A 16,230-nucleotide genomic window follows, 5' to 3' on the forward strand; every position below is an offset into this window, starting at 1 on the left:
AACCCCAAAATTCACTGGGAAAAATTGGGAAAAAAACAAAAATCCACCAGAAGAAATTGGGACGGTGGAATTTGAGGGATTTGGATATGAGGGGACCCAAAAATGAGGTGAAAAACCCGGAATCCAAGCAAAATAAAAGAGACAATCATGAAAAAAATTCCTTTAATTGCCACAGCAGGGCCCGAATTCCCAAAATTCCGAAAGGGATTGAGGCTGTTCCCGCCAACCAATCACAGCGCGTAATTGCTCGAATATTTGCATAACCACGCCCACATTGTAAACACTAACACGATGTTAATTTGCATAACCACGCCCACAATAAAGGAGCATTCCCGCGCAAATTTATATTTGCATAACCACGCCCTCATAACGTTGGAAAAATAATGGGCGGGGCTATGAAAATAAACAGCCAATCAGCGCGCAATATTCAGATTTATTTGCATAACCACGCCGTCTGGCCACGCCCACCCACGGCCGCCGCCGTCCACGGGCGCTCTGTGCTCCCAGTTCGCCACCAGTGCTCCCAGTAAGAGCGGCACTGGCAGGGAAAGCGCTCCCAGTTCCTGCCCGGGGCTCTCAGCATCGCTGCCGCTGCTCTCCCTGACATTCCCAGTGCGCCCAGTATCGCTCCGAGCGCCGCGTGGGCGGCGGATGCTTTTGGGTGTCGGCACCGGGCCGGGCCGGGCTGGGAGCGGAGGAGGAGCGGGAGGAAGAGGAGCAGCGGCACGAGGAGGAAGAGGAGGGACACGGGAGGAGGAAGAGGAGGGACACGGGAGGAGGAGCAGCAACAGGAACAGGAGGAGCGGCAGGAACAGGAGCAGCGTTTTTGGCACCACGCGCTTCCCCCGCCCGCCCGCTCAGCCGCAGCTCGCCCGGCTCCGGCACCAGCGGCGCCCCCGAGAAGCCGCAGGTGAGCGGGGAGGGGGAGCTCGCCCCGAATCCATCCCGGGGGGCTCCGGGAGGGTTTTTTTTTGCGGGGCAGGGGATGTTTGGATGTGGCAGGAGCCCAAAGGCGAGCCCGAAATGGCCCTGGAGGGATCTTGGCGGGTCCCAGGTGGCGATGGCCCGGGAGCGGCGGGGAGGGGGCGATCTCGGCTCTGGGCATCGCCGGCAGAGCCGGGGGGGAAGGCGGGAGCCCCGGAGCGGGGAGAGCGCCCAGGGCCGATCCCGGAGCCGGGGCACCCCCGGCAGCCTGGAGGGCTGCGGGAGCTCGGTGATGAGCGGGCTCCGGGCCCCCCGAGGCTGAAAGGGGCGCTGACTTCTCCAGCTGCCCTTGGCCAGCGGCACCAGCGAACCCAACGCGCTCAGCCCTTGTTTTCCTCCCCACAGCAGCATTTCCCAAAGCCCGGCACCGAGGAGGAGGAGGAGGAGGCCGTGAGGAAGAGGAGGAGGATGGCCCTGGAGGCGCAGGAAAGAGCCAGCCCGGGCCGGGGAGGCGGCCGCAGCTCGGAGCTGGGGCTCCAGGAGCAGCTTCACGATGGGGAGAAGCCCCACAAGTGCTCGGAATGTGGGAAGGGATTCAGGAAGAGATGGGAGCTGATCAGTCACCAGAGAATCCACACGGGGGAACGGCCCTACGAGTGTGAGGAGTGTGGGAAGAGATTCAGAGACAGCTCAAGCCTGACCAGACACCGGAGGATCCACTCCGCAGAGAGGCCCTACGAGTGTGAGGAGTGTGGAAAGAGATTCAGAGAGAGCTCATACCTGAAACAACACCAGAGAATCCACACGGGGGAACGGCCTTACGAGTGTGGGGAGTGTGGGAAGAGATTCACATTGAGCTCACACCTGAACGCACACCGGCGCACCCACACCGGGGAGAGACCCTACGAGTGTGATAAATGCAGGAAGAGGTTTCAGACCCGCTCCCATCTCCTCCTGCACTATCGCACTCACACAGGGGAGAGGCCTTATGAGTGTCGGGACTGTGGGAAGGGCTTCAAGGACAGCTGCCATCTCATCGTCCACCGGCGCATCCACACTGGGGAGAAGCCCTACGAGTGTGATAAATGCAGAAAGAGGTTTCGGAGCAGCTCCTGTCTCCTCAAGCACTTTCGCAGTCACCTGGATGAGAGGCCTTATGAATGTCCCGACTGCGGGAAGAGCTTCAAGGAAAACTCACACCTCATCATCCACCAGCGCACCCACACCGGGGAGAGGCCCTACGAGTGTCCCGAGTGTGGGAAGAGCTTCTCACAGAGGTCTCAAGTGACCCAACACAAACAGAGGCACCACTGAGGGAAGCCCTGCGAGTGCCCCGAGCGCGGGAAGAGCTTCGTGCGCTGCTCCAGCTCCATCCCCCATGGCAGGATCCGTGCTGGATGATCCCCAGTGAGCCCCGGTGGGCAGAGCCCTGCTGAGCCCTGGTGCTGCTGATCCGTGTTGGGAACACACCTGGCTGGGGGCTCCACATCCTCCTGCTCCCATCCCAGTCCAGATAACATTCCCGCTCTAATTCCCTCTCCCTGTCCCGTATTCTCTGCCCGGTTGCCGTTGCCATATTCCCAGTCCCATATTCCTTGTCCTGTTCCTCCAGTATTCCTGGTCTCACTCCCATTCCCGTATTTCCATTTTTATATTTCCAGTCCCGTTCCCATATTCCCATTCCCAATCCTGTTCCCGTATTGCCATTTCCCATCCCAGCCCCATCTTCTTAATCTCCACCCCATGTTCTCTCTCCAACTGCTATTTTCATATTCCCTGTCCCATTCCCATATTCCCATTCCCAGGTCCTGTTTTCATTCCCATTCCCATGTCACTGTCCCCATTCCCAGCCCTGTGCCCATTCCCAGTCCCTGTTCCCATTACCATTCCAGGTTGTTGCAGTGTGTAACACAGAAGTCTCTCTCAGTCCCTACAAGAGAGAACAGAAGGCAAGAATGAAATTAAAAACCTTTCGAGAAATTAAATTACATTAACCCACACACACATGGAATTGGGATCTAGGGGTTAGTTTTAAGGATTAGAAATAATAGATTGCATAGATATGAAGCAGAAGTATAAACCTTAGTGTGACGTATGTAGAAATATGTTTTAAATGCCTTAAAAAGTAAAAGCCATAAAATGTAATATAAAATACAAGTTGCACTAATAGCTCAAAAACACAGCTCAAGACAGAATAAAAATGTGGTAAAGATATTGCTTATATTTTTCAGATAGAACAGATAGGCCATGTGCACAAGTTAGACAAGTAGACTTTTGTATTAGAGAACCAGAATTCTAAGAGGTTTAGGAGAAATGCTTCAGGTTGGTGGTTTTGGCTCATTGGGTAATTTGTCAATAAAAATCCCTGTCTTGGAGCCAGAGCTCTCTCTCACTCCTCTCTCATTGCTCTCTCTTCCTCCACAGCCATCATCATCACCACTGCCAGCACGGGAGAGAAGAAGCAGAGGAAGAACAAGAAGAAAAGAAGAGAAGAAGAAAGGCCAGGGAGCATCTGCCTCTCGAGCCTCTGTCCCAGGCCGCAGCTTCCCCCTCTGGCACCAGAGAGCTGCTGCTGCTTCCATCGGCACTTTAGGCCACAGAGATTGCACAGGGACTTGAGAGCCTGGCACTCTTTGCCTTTGGAGCCTGCCGTGCCTTTGCACTGAACAACTTGACAGCAGCAGCAGCTGCTGTGCTCTCTGAAGCTGTAAAGCCATCCCCAATCCCCACAGGCGCTGCCATTGCCGGTGCCGCTGCTGAGGCCGCCTGTGCCACGGGGGCCTGAGGGCTCCCCAGCTGGGGCTGCCTGTGCCACACGAAGCCTTGAGCCCTGCTGCTGCCCTTGGCCAGCTGCAGAGAGCACAAGGCTTTGGCCATTGCTCAGAGGCCCCCAGCTGGCCACAGCAGCCCATGCTGCCAGCAGCCCTGGGCCTCAGAGCCCTCCCTCCTGCTGGGGCCGTGCAGGGGCCATGGGCCTGCACCAGGCTCCTCTTGTTGCCACAGGAGCAAGGCTGCAGCTCCAGCCTTTGGGCCCTGGGCCGCAGCAGCCCAGGGCAGGCCCAGCTGCAGAGCTCCCAGCCCCGCTGCCTTTCACTGCAGCTCTGCTCAGCACTGATCCCCAGCCCAGATTCTCTCTGCGCTTGCTGCTTCCACATTCCCCGTCCTGTTCCCGTATTCCCAGCCCCATTCCCTGCTCTCTGTCCCCATTCCCGCTCCCTGTCCCCATTCCCCATCCCATTCTCACTCTTGCTCTGGATGCTCTAGTCCCAGTCCCAGATCCCTTCACGCTCTCACTCGTGTAGTGCAGTTCCAGGTCCCATTCTCGGTGCCAAATTCCCGGTCCCTTTGCTCCTTCCCAGTCCCATTCCCAGACCCGGTCCCATTCCCAGACCCGGTCTCATTCTCAGACCCATTTCATTATTCCCATTGCCATTCCCTGTCCCCATTCCCTGTCCGTGGGTCCTTCCCTAATCCCACTTCCAGTCTCTTTCCCTGTCCCTCTCCGGTATTCGCGGTCCCTGTCCCCATTCCCGGTCCCCATTCCCAGAGCGCGGCTGCTTTTGGGTGTCGGCCCCGGGCCGGGCCGGGCTGGGAGCGGAGGAGGAGCGGCACGAGGAGGAAGAGGAGGGACACGGGAGGAGGAAGAGGAGGGACACGGGAGGAGGAGCAGCAACAGGAACAGGAGGAGCGGCAGGAACAGGAGCAGCGTTTTTGGCACCACGCGCTTCCCCCGCCCGCCCGCTCAGCCGCAGCTCCCCCGGCTCCGGCACCAGCGGCGCCCCCGAGAAGCCGCAGGTGAGCGGGGAGGGGGAGCTCGCCCCAAATCCATCCCGGGGGGCTCCGGGAGGGTTTTTATTGCGGGGCAGGGGATGTTTGCATGTGGCAGGAGCCCAAAGGCGAGCCCGAAATGGCCCTGGAGGGATCTTGGCGGGTCCCAGGTGGCGATGGCCCGGGAGCGGCGGGGAGGGGGCGATCTCGGCTCTGGGCATCGCCGGCAGAGCCGGGGGGGAAGGCGGGAGCCCCGGAGCGGGGAGAGCGCCCAGGGCCGATCCCGGAGCCGGGGCACCCCCGGCAGCCTGGAGGGCTGCGGGAGCTCGGTGATGAGCGGGCTCCGGGCCCCCCGAGGCTGAAAGGGGCGCTGACTTCTCCAGCTGCCCTTGGCCAGCGGCACCAGCGAACCCAACGCGCTCAGCCCTTGTTTTCCTCCCCACAGCAGCATTTCCCAAACCCCGGCACCGAGGAGGAGGAGGAGGAGGCCGTGAGGAAGAGGAGGAGGATGGCCCTGGAGGCTCAGGCAGGTGAGGAGGAAGTCAGTGCCCCTTTCCCCCTGTGTCCTGCTCCATGTCCTTGCCCTTGGCTCTGGCCCGGAGGCAAATCCCATCCTGTGCTTGTCCTTCGTGCCCCAGAGCAGGAGCTGAGCACGGAGAGCAGCGAGGACAAATCCCCGCGGCAGAACCTCGTGCAAGAGGCCGTTGGCAGCGGCTCCACGGCGCAGGAACGCAACGGGGAGGAAAAGCCCCGCAGATCCCGCACCAGGAGGGGCTGCAAACGCACAGCCCGGGGATCCCAGCAGGAAAGAGCCAGCCCGGGCCGGGGAGGCGGCCGCAGCTCGGAGCTGGGGCTCCAGGAGCAGCCCCACAAGTGCTCGGAATGTGGGAAGGAATTCAGGTGGAGATGGGAGCTGAACCGACACCAGAGAATCCACACGGGGGAACGGCCCTACGAGTGTGAGGAGTGTGGGAAGAGATTCAGAGTGAGCTCAAGCCTGGCCAGTCACCGGAGGATCCACACCGGGGAGAGGCCCTACGAGTGTGATAAATGCAGGAAGAGGTTTCAGAGAAGCTCCTGCCTCCTCCTGCACTATCACACTCACACAGAGGAGAGGCCTTATGAGTGCCCTGACTGCGGGAAGTGGTTCAAGCGAAACTACAATCTCATCGTCCATCGGCGCATCCACACCGGGGAGACGCCCTACGAGTGTGATAAATGCAAGAAGAGGTTTCAGACCCGCTCCAGTATCCTCAAGCACTATCACACTCACAGGGATGGGACGCCTTACGAGTGTCCCGACTGTGGGAAGAGCTTCAAGCACAACTCCAGCCTCATCAGCCACCGGCGCACCCACACCGGGGAGAGGCCCTACGAGTGTGATAAATGCACGGAGAGGTTTCTGAGAAAGAACCAACTGCTCGCACACTATTGGTGTCACACAGGGGAATGTCCGTATGAGTGTGGGGAGTGTGGCAAGAGATTCACAATGAGCTCACACTTGAAAAAACACCTGATGATCCACACTGGAGAGCGGCCCTATGAATGTGGGGAGTGTGGGCAGAGATTCAGGGACAGCTCAAGCCTGGACTCACACCTGAAGATCCACACCGGGGAGAGGCCCTACGAGTGTGATAAATGCAGGAAGAGGTTTCAGAGCAGCTCCCGTCTCGTCAGGCACTTTCGCACTCACCTGGATGAGAAGCCTTATGAGTGCCCTGACTGCGGGAAGGGCTTCAAGCAAAACTCCACCCTCATCAGGCACCAACTCATCCACACTGGGGAGAGGCCCTACGAGTGTGATAAATGCAGGAAGAGGTTTCAGAGAAGCTCCAATCTCCTCCAGCACTATCGCACTCACATCGATGAGAGGCCTTATGAATGTCCCGACTGTGGGAAGAGCTTCAAGGAAAACTCACACCTTGTCAGACATCAACTCATCCACACTGGGGAGAGACCCTACGAGTGTCCTGAGTGTGGGAAGAGCTTCTCCAGGAGCTCTCACTTGATCCGACACCAACGGAGTCTCCACTGAGGGAAGCCCTGCGAGTGCCCCGAGTGCGGGAAGAGCTTCGTGCGCTGCTCCAGCTCCATCCCCCATGGCAGGATCCGCGCTGGATGATCCCCAGTGAGCCCCGGTGGGCAGAGCCCCGCTGAGCCCTGGTGCTGCTGATCCGTGTTGGGAACACACCTGGCTGGGGGCTCCACGTCCTCCTGCTCCCATCCGTTTTAAGTGCGTGACATGTTGTTGGTTTTTCACAATTATTGAGATAAATGATATTTGTATAATTTTGAAATAGCTTTTCTGTATGAATATTGGGTCAGTCCCTCTGTCCCCGTGTCCGTCCCTCCTCCACTCCCACCTGTTTTTGTCTCCCCAGGCCTGTCCAGTCCCCCCCGGGGATTTCTGTGTCAGGACCCACTGCAGGGATGGCTCCGGGTTCTGCTGCCCCACCCGGGCCCATTTCCTGTCCCCTTCCCCAGGATGTGACAATTTTTGTGCCCCTCTACCTCAGGATGTGACAATTTTTCTGCCCCTTTACCTCAGGATGGGACAATTTTCCTGACCCCAGTCCCAGGAAGGGACAATTTTTGTGTCCCTCTGTCCCAGGATGGGAAAATTTTCCTGCCCCCCCCCCACCCCCATCCTGGGACAATTTTCCTGATCCCAAAATAAAAGTGAGATCCATGAAAAAAATCCCTTTAATTGCCACAGCAGTGCCAGAATTCCCTGAATTCCCCAATGGGATCAGGGCTGGATCCCAACTGGGATGGGGTGGATCCAGTTTGGGGGGATCAGATCCCACTCAGGGAGGGGTCCAACCCCATTTTGGGGGAGCTCCAGGATGTGCCACCACGTCCCCAAATCCTTTCCCTAATGGGATCGGGGCTGGATCCAAACTGGGGGGGCTGGATCCAGTTTGGGGGGACCAGATCCCAACTGGGAGTGGCCAAATTTCATTTTGGGGGGGGTCAAATCCCATTTTGGAGGGGGTCAAATCCCATTTTGGGGGGCTCCAAGAAGCCCCTTTAGGACGTGGAGAGAGACAAAACCTTATTGTGTCACCGTGTCCCAAATTTTTTTCCCTATGTGGGATCAAGGTTGGATTCTGCCACATGGGGGTCTCCCCCATCCTGTGGGGGTCTCCCCCACCCCGTGGGGGTCTCACCCAACCCAGGGGGGGTTCAAATCCCATTCTGGGGGGCTCCAGGAGTTGTTTTAGGACATGGAGAGAGACAGAATCTTGTTGTGTCACCGTGTCCCCAAATTGATCAAGGCTGGATCCTGCCCCATGGGGGGGTCCCACCCGATCCAGGGGGGTCTCCCCCACCCCTTGGGGGGTCTCCCCCACCCCAGGGGGGTCTCACCCAGCCCGGGGGGGCTCGGGCAGGTCCCTGTAGGGCATGGAGAAGGGGTAGAGGGGCGAGTAACGCCGGTCGTGCCACAGCAGCCGCTGCTCCAGGAAGGCGACGGCGTCCAGGGTGAGCACCAGGGTCTGGTGCTTCAGCAGGCTGTACACGTTGAGCCCTGTGTTTGGGGACAGTTTGGGGACATCAGCAGAGTCCCCTGAGCGTTTGTGGGGTCCCCAAAGGGTCACAGGGGAGGTGGGGCTCACCCAGGGCTGGGATGAGGGTGATGGATTTGAGCCCCTCGACCGCGGCGCTGATGTTCTCCGGGAATTCGTTTCTGGTGAGGGAGGGGGAAAAAGGGATTGGGGTGACACTGAGTTGTCCCCAAAGTGTCACCAAAAGGAGGGACACACAGTTCTGATGTCCCCAGGGTGGTGGTGTCTGTCTGTGATGCCCCCAGGTCCATGGACATCCCATCCAGGCTGTCCCTACCACCTCGGATTGTCCCTGATGTCCCCCAGGGTGTCCCCAGCCCTTCCCTGATGTCCCCAAGGTGTCCCCAGGTCCAAGGACATCCCATGCCTGCTGTCCCTGCCACCTCAGATTGTCCCTGATGTCTCCCAGGGTGTCCCCAGCCCTTCCCTGATGTCCCCAAGGTGTCCCCAGGTCCATGGACATCCCATCCAGGCTGTCCCTGCCACCTCAGATTGTCCCTGATGTCCCCCAAGGTATCCCGTGGGCGTATTCAATGTCCCCAGGGTGGCCCCAATGTCCCCAGCCCTGTCCCTAATGTCCCCAGGGTGGTTCCAGGGTGTCCCCACTGTTCCCAGACTGTCCCCAGCGTGTCCCCACTGTCCCCAAGGTGTCCCCAGTGTCCCCTCTCTCACACATCCACGATGAGCACAGAGCGGCCCCAGTGCCGGAACCGCGCCAGGTCCTGCAGGTACCGGGGGTCACTGCTGTCCCCAGAGTGTCCCCAATGTCCCCAGGGTGTCCCTAATGTCCCCTGTCCCCTCTCTCACACATCCACGATGAGCACGGAGCGGCCCCAGTGCCGGAACCGCGCCAGGTCCTGCAGGTACCGGGGGTCACTGCTGTCCCCAGAGTGTCCCCAATGTCCCCAGGCTGTCCCCAGCGTGTCCCCACTGTCCCCAGGGTGTCCCCAAGGTGTCCCCAATGTCCCCAGTCCCCTCTCTCACACATCCACGATGAGCACGGAGCGGCCCCAGTGCCGGAACCGCGCCAGGTCCTGCAGGTACCGGGGGTCACTGCTGGGCATTTCCAGGGTGTCCACCACGTGCAGCTCGTCCTGGGGGACACCAGGGACATTGTCACCCTGTCCCCAAGGCCTGAGTGTCCCCAAAACCCCTCGGGACACCCCCATACCTGCATCAGCTTCACGGTCAGGGCCACCTTCAGCCCCAGCACCCTCACCCTCATGGGCAACATGTAGAAGTAGCTGGTGGGGCCCCGCGGGCCGTGGGCGATGCCACCTGCCAGGAGGGGACTTGGTGACATCCACGGGGAGGTGACAAACCCACCACCGCCGGGCCAGAGTGTGGGGGGACAGCCAGGCATGGTGGCACTGATGTCCCCAAGGTGATTCAGGATGTCCCCAGGGTGTCCTCAGAGACCCCAAACCAGGGACAGCCAGGCCTGGTGTCCCCAGGATGGGTTTTAATGTCCCCAGGATGGTCCCTAATGTCCCCAAGGCGATTCAGGATGTCCCCAGGGTGTCCTCAGAGACGTCAACCAGGGACAGCCAGGCCTGCTGTCCCCAGGATGGTTTTTAATGTCCCCAGGATGGTCCCTGATGTCCCCAAGGTGATTCAGGATGTCCCCAGGGTGTCCTCAGAGACCTCAACCAGGGACAGCCAGGCCTGCTGTCCCCAGGATGGTCCCTGAGGACCTCAGGGTGTCCCAGGGTGATCCAGGATGTCCCCAGGCCATTCCCTGGTGTCCCCAAGCCCAGAATGTCCCCAAGCCCAGGGTGGTTCCTGATGTCCCCAGCATGTCCCCAAGCTCAGGACACCCCCAGTTTTGGGTTGTTTTGGGTTTTTTTGGGGTCACTCACCCCCACGCCATAGTGGTGAGCGGACAGAACCGTAGCCATCCAGGATGTCCCCAAGCCCAGGATGTCCCCAGGATGTCCCCAAGCCCAGGGTGTCCCCAGGATGTCCCCAAGCCCAGGACACCCCCAGTTTTGGTTTTTTTGGGGTCACTCACCCCCACGCCACAGCGGCGAGCGGATGGAGCCGTGGCCATCCAGGATGTCCCCAAGCCCAGGATGTCCCCAAGCCCTGAATGTCCCCAGGATGTCCCCAGGATGTCCCCAAGCCCAGCACCCCAAGTTTTTGGGGTTGTTTTGGGGTCACTCACCCCCACGCCACAGCGGCGAGCGGATGGAGCCGTGGCCATCCAGGATGTCCCCAAGCCCAGGGTGATTCCTGATGTCCCCAGGATGTCCCCAAGCCCAGGGTGTCCCCAGGATGTCCCCAAGCCCAGGATGTCCCCAGGATGTCCCCAGGATGTCCCCAAGCCCAGGATGTCCCCAGGATGTCCCCAGGATGTCCCCAAGCCCAGTACCCCCCATTTTGGGTTTTTTTGGGGTCACTCACCCCCACGCCACAGCGGCGAGCGGATGGAGCCGTGGCCATCCAGGATGTCCCCAAGCCCAGGATGTCCCCAGGATGTCCCCAGGATGTCCCCAGGATGTCCCCAAGCCCAGGACACCCCCAGTTTTTGGGTTTTTTTTGGGTCACTCACCCCCACGCCACAGCGGCGAGCGGATGGAGCCGTGGCCATCCAGGATGTCCCCAAGCCCAGGGTGTCCCCAGGATGTCCCCAGGATGTCCCCAAGCCCAGGGTGGTTCCTGATGTCCCCAGGATGTCCCCAAGCCCAGGACACCCCCAGTTTTGGGTTTTTTTGGGGTCACTCACCCCCACGCCACAGCGGCGAGCGGATGGAGCCGTGGCCATCCAGGATGTCCCCAAGCCCAAGATGTCCCCAAGCCCAGGATGTCCCCAGCATGTCCCCAAGCCCAGGATGTCCCCAAGCCCAGAATGCCCCCAGGATGTCCCCAGGATGTCCCCAAGCCCAGCACCCCCAGTTTTGGGGTTTTTTGGGGTCACTCACCCCCACGCCACAGCGGCGAGCGGACGGAGCCGTGGCCATCCTGGATGTCCCCAAGCCCAGGATTCCCCAAGCCCTGAATGTCCCCAGGATGTCCCCAGGATGTCCCCAGGATGTCCCCAAGCCCAGTACCCCCAGTTTTTGGGGTGTTTGGGGTCACTCACCCCCACGCCACAGCGGCGAGCGGATGGAGCCGTGGCGAGCCCGGCCCGAGCCCTTCTGGCCCCAGGGCTTGCGGCCCCCGCCCCGAACCTCGGCTCGGGTCCTCACCCGGGCGTGGCTCTGGGGACATCAGGGGACAAAGAGGGGGGACAGGTCACCCTCGGGCTCCCATCCTCATTGGGGATGGTTTGGGGAGCACCCAGAGCTTCTCAGGACTCCCCAAAAGCTCCTCAGGGCACCCAAATTTCTCTTGGGACCCCCCTAAAATCTTCTCAGGGCCCCTCTTGGGACCCCCCAAAAGCTCCTTGGGGCACCCAGACCCTTCTTAGGACCCCCCAGAAGCTCCTTTGCCCCCTCAAATCCCCTTTGTGACCCCCAAACCCCTCCCTTACCCCCTTAAATGCCCTCCTTCCACCCCAAATCCCCCCTTTTCACCCCAAATCCCCTTTTTTTCCACCCCAAATCCCCCTTTTTCCACCCCCAAATCCTCCTTTTTCCCCCCAAACCCCCTTTTTTCCCCCCAAATCCCCCTTTTCTGCTCCGTTTTCCACCCCCAAATCCCCCTTTTTGCACCCAAATCCTCCTTCTCTGCCCCCCTTTTCCCCCCAAATCCCCCTTTTTTTTCCCCCAAATTCTCCTTTTCCCCCCAAATACCCCTCTTTCCACCCCCCAATCCCCCTTTTCCTCTCCAAATCCCCCTTTTTTCCCCCCAAATCCCCTTTTTTAACCCCCAAATCCCCCTTTTCCCCCCAAATTCCCCCTTTTAAACCCCCAAATCCCCCTTTTTTCCCCACAAATCTCCTTTATTTCCCCCCCAAATCCCCCTTTTTCCCCCCAAATTCTCCTTTTCCCCCCAAATACCCCTCTTTCCACCAAATCCCTCCTTTTTTCCCCCCAAATCTCCTTTATTTCCCCCCAAAATCCCCCTTTTTTTCCCCCAAATCCCCCTTTTAAACCCTCCAATCCCCTTTTTCCCCCCAAATCTCCTTTATTTCCCCCCAAAATCCCCCTTTTTCCCCCCAAATCCCCTTTTTTTCCCCCAAATCCCCTTTTTTTCCCCCCTTCCCCCCCACACTCACAATCCTCTTGTAATTCCTCTGCCACGTGGCCACCGCGTGCAGCACATCCAGCCTGGGTGACACAACCAGTGACAATCACCCCCAAAAATGTCCCCTCCCCGTGTCCCCCAACACTCCCCAGACCCCTCCCGAGGTGTCACCTGGGGGTGACAGCGAAGACATCGGGGTGCAGCTCAGCCAGGCCCCTCAGGGTGTCCTCGGGGTGACGCAGGGACTCCACCCAGGCCTGCACCGGGGACAGCGCGGGGGACACGGGGAGGTGACAGCGCCGCAGCACCGGGGACAGCGCGGGGGACAGCGCTGGGGGTGGCACTGGGGACACACAGGGGACAAAGTGGGGGGTTACAGGGGGGTGATGGTGTCACACCAAGAAGGGGTGGGCGGGTTTGGTGTGACCAGGGCAGTCTGTGATGTCCCCAGGGCGTCCCAGGATGGTCCCTGATGTCCCCAGGATGGTCACTGATGTCCCCAGAGTGTCCTGAGGTGGTTCCTGATGTCCCCAGGATGTCCTCAGGATGTCCTCAGGATGGTCACTGATGGCCCCAGGGTGTCCCAGGGTGGTCCCTGATGTCCCCAGGGTGTCCCTGATGTCCCCAGGGTGTCCCTGATGCCCCCAGGATGGTCACTGATGTCCCCAGGGTGTCCTGGGGTGGTCCCTCATGTCCCCAGGGTGGTCCCTGATATCCCCAAGATGTCCCCAGGGTGGTCACTGATGTCCCCAGGGTGTCCCAGGATGGTCACTGATGTCCCCAGGGTGTCCCAGGGAGGTTCCTGATGTCCCCAGGGTGTCCCTGATGTCCCCAGGGTGGTCACTGATGTCCCCAGGATGTCCCAGGATGGTGTCTGATGTCCCCAGGGTGTCCCAGGGTGGTCCCTGATGTCCCCAGGGTGGTCCCTGATGTCCCCAGGGTGGTCACTGATGTCCCCAGGGTGTCCTGGGGTGGTCTCTGATGTCCCCAGGGTGGTCACTGATGTCCCCAGGGTGTCCCTGATGTCCCCAGGGTGTCCCAGGATGGTCTCCGATGTCCCTAGGGTGTCCCAGGGAGGTTCCTGATGTCCCCAGGGTGTCCCTGATGTCCCCAAGAGTGTCCTCGGGTGCTCCCTGATGTCCCCAGGGGTGGTCCTTGATGTCCCCAGGACAATCTCTGATGTCCCCAGGACGGTCCCTGATGTCCCCAAGGTGTCGCTGCTCTCCCAGGGTGATTCAGCTGTCCCCAGCCCGATGGCGGCCCTGTCCACCACTTCCCCACGATGGTCCCCACTGTCCCCACGCCCAGGACCACCCCATCCTCGCTGCCCCCAAGGTGTCCCCAGCCCCCCCGCTGTCCCCAAGGTGTCCCCAGAGTGTCCCCAAACCCGCACTCACCCCTGCGGGGCTCGGGGGCCGCGGGCGGGGCCGGGGGCGCCGTCGAGAGCTGCGACAGTGAGGGGGGACAGGGATCAACCACGGGCTGAGGCGAGAGGGGGGCACGACCCCCGCTCACCCCCCCAGCCCCGCTCTTGAACCCATCCCACACTCCCGAACCGCCCCTCGCCCCGGCTCACACTTGGTACCGCCCCACCCAAGCCCCGCCCCCGCCCCTCAGGGATGGCCCCGCCCCTTCACCGCCCTCACGGGCCTGGTCCCGCCCCTCGCCCGGTTCCCTCCATTCCCTTCCCGTTCCCGGTGCCGTTCCCGGTGCCGTTCCCTGCCCGGTTCCCCGCCCGGTTCCCCTCGGCCCAGCCCCGCTCCCGCTGTCGTTCCCCACCCGCTCTCACCGCCGCCCAGCCCCGGCCCCTGCTCCAGGCCCTCAGGGCGGCCGCCCCCGCGCGGATCATGGCGGGAAAGCGCGGGCAGGGAAGAGGTGCGGTGACGTCACCGCGCGGTGGCGTCACTTCCGGCGGGGGCGGAACGGCGGGAAAAGGGGGAGAAGGGGACCCTGGGACCCCCCCTTTGTGTCCCCTGCCCCAAAATGTCCCTTCCTGGTGTCCCCCTGCTGACCCCGCCCCTGTACCCCCTATCCCAGTACCCCCAGTGACCTCCAGTATCACCCCCAGTGTCCCCCACCCCAGTATTGACCCCAATGCCCCCAGTATCCCCCCCAGTGACCCCAGTGTCCCCCACCGATCCCCACCCCAGTACCCCCAGTGCCCCCCAGTATCCCCCCCAGTGACCCCAGTAACCCCAGTATCCTCCCCAGTGCCCCCCAGTATCACCCCAGTGACCCCAGTGCCCTCCATCCCAGTATCCCCCCCCAGTATCCTCCCCAGTGCCCCCAGTATCCCCCACCAATCCCTACCCCAGTACCCCCAGTAGCTCCCCCAGAGCCTCCCCAGTGACCCCCCAATAGCCCCCCCTGCTTCAATTGTCCAGTCTCACTTCCCCTTCCCAGTGCCAGCTTCCCTTCCCAGTTCCCATTCCCAGTGCCAGATTCCTTTCCCAGTTCCCATCCCCATTCCCAGTGTCCACTCCCAGTTCCCACTCCCAGTGTCCAGCACCTCTTCCCAGTCTGTGTCCATTCCCAGTGCCAGTGCCCCTTCCCAGTTCCCATTCCCAGTACCCAGTTCCCATTCCCAGTGTCCAGCACCTCTTCCCAGTCCGTGTCCGTTCCCAGTGCCAGTGCCCCTTCCCAGTGTCAATTCCCAGTATCATGTCCATTCCCAGTATCCAGTGTCCATTCCCAGCACCCATTGTCCATTCCCAGTGTCCATTCCCAGTATCCAGTGTCCATTCCCAGTACCCATTGTCCATTCCCAGTGTCCATTCCCAGTGTCCAGTACCTCTTCCCAGTACGTGTCCATTCCCAGTGTCGATTCCCAGTATCGTGTCCATTCCCAGTATCGTGTCCATTCCCAGTGTCGATTCCCAGTTCCCTTTCCCAGTTCCCTTTAACACTCCCAGTCCCATTTCCTATTCCAATTCCCAGTCCCATTCCCAGTTCCTGTTCCCAGTTCCCTTTCCCATTCCCAGTTCCCTTTCCCAGTCCCATTTCCCAGTCCCATTCCCAGTTCCCATTCCCATTTCCATTTCCCATTCCCATTTCCCATTCCCAGTCCCATTCCCAGTTCCCTTTAACACTCCCAGTCCCATTTCCTATTCCAATTCCCATTCCCAGTTCCATTTCCCAGTTCCCTTTAACATTCCCATTTCCCATTTCCATTTCCCATTCCCAATTCCCTTTCCCATTTCCAGTCCCATTTCCCAGTTCCCTTTCCCAGTCCCATTCCCAGTTCCCATTTCCATTTCCCATTCCCAGTTCCCTTTCCCATTTCCAGTCCCATTTCCCAGTTCCCATTCCCAGTCCCATTCCCAGTCCCATTCCCAGTCCCATTCCCAGTTCCCTTTCCTATTCCCAGTCTCATTCCCAGTTCCCTTTCCCAGTTCCCATTCCCAGTTCCCATTTCCATTTCCCAGTTCCCAGCCCCATTTCCAGTTCCCAATTCCCAGTTCCCATTCCCAGTTCCCGTTCAGGGGGGTCCAGCCTGGGGGGTCCCCCCCAAATTCCCTCCGGGAATGCGGAACTGGGGGGAGGGGGCGGAATTGGGGAGGGGAAGAATTCAGGAATTCTTTTCTCCTTTTTTTTTTTCTTTTTCTCTTTTTTTCCCATTCATTTTTCCAAAGCCCCGCCTCATCCCGGGGGTCCGGGGGCGGGAATTCCGCCTGGATTTGGGGGGAGGGGTCGGGAATGTCTTGGGGGGGAGGGGAGCCCCCCCCTCATCCCGCTCATCCCACCCCCATCCCGCGTCTGCTTCCAATTAAATCCCAATTAAATCCCTTCCCCGGCCCCTCGGACCCCTCGCCCCCTCCCAGCGCTCCAAATTTTGGGAATTTTT

General features: G+C 60.2%; 2 protein-coding genes across 2 annotated transcripts; one reads left to right on the forward strand and one right to left on the reverse strand.

Annotated features, from left to right (window-relative positions):
- Window positions 1-934: 934 nt before the first annotated feature.
- Window positions 935-7,282, forward strand: LOC117009456 (zinc finger and SCAN domain-containing protein 2-like). The gene is given in 3 exon segments (XM_033083688.2): window positions 935-2,314; window positions 4,725-5,222; window positions 5,331-7,282. Coding segments are annotated over 3 exon segments (3,216 nt in total). The 5' UTR covers window positions 935-993; the 3' UTR covers window positions 6,728-7,282.
- Window positions 7,283-7,377: 95 nt separating this feature from the next.
- MRPL4 (mitochondrial ribosomal protein L4) lies at window positions 7,378-14,235 on the reverse strand. The gene is made up of 9 exons (XM_033083689.2): window positions 14,033-14,235; window positions 13,784-13,832; window positions 12,558-12,724; window positions 12,418-12,469; window positions 11,341-11,458; window positions 9,430-9,536; window positions 9,243-9,352; window positions 8,310-8,380; window positions 7,378-8,221 (listed from the first exon to the last, which is right to left on the reverse strand). The coding sequence occupies exons 1-9, from the start codon at window positions 14,233-14,235 to the stop codon at window positions 8,058-8,060; spliced, it is 1,041 nt and encodes a 346-aa protein (XP_032939580.1). The 3' UTR covers window positions 7,378-8,057.
- Between the last annotated feature and the right edge of the window lie 1,995 nt (window positions 14,236-16,230).

The sequence above is a fragment of the Catharus ustulatus genome, chromosome 33, assembly GCF_009819885.2.
Source record: "Catharus ustulatus isolate bCatUst1 chromosome 33, bCatUst1.pri.v2, whole genome shotgun sequence".
Lineage (NCBI taxonomy): Eukaryota > Metazoa > Chordata > Aves > Passeriformes > Turdidae > Catharus > Catharus ustulatus.

Coding starts and splice junctions, on each gene's coding strand:
- MRPL4 (XM_033083689.2), bottom strand. CDS start 14,235: ATGATCCGCGCGGGGGCGGCCGCCCTGAGGGCCTGGAGCAGGGGCCGG. Junction 9,353..9,429: donor TGACCGTGAAGCTGATGCAG/GTATGGGGGTGT, acceptor GGTGTCCCCCAG/GACGAGCTGCACGTGGTGGA. Junction 8,381..9,242: donor TCCGTGCTCATCGTGGATGT/GTGAGAGAGGGG, acceptor CTCCCTCACCAG/AAACGAATTCCCGGAGAACA.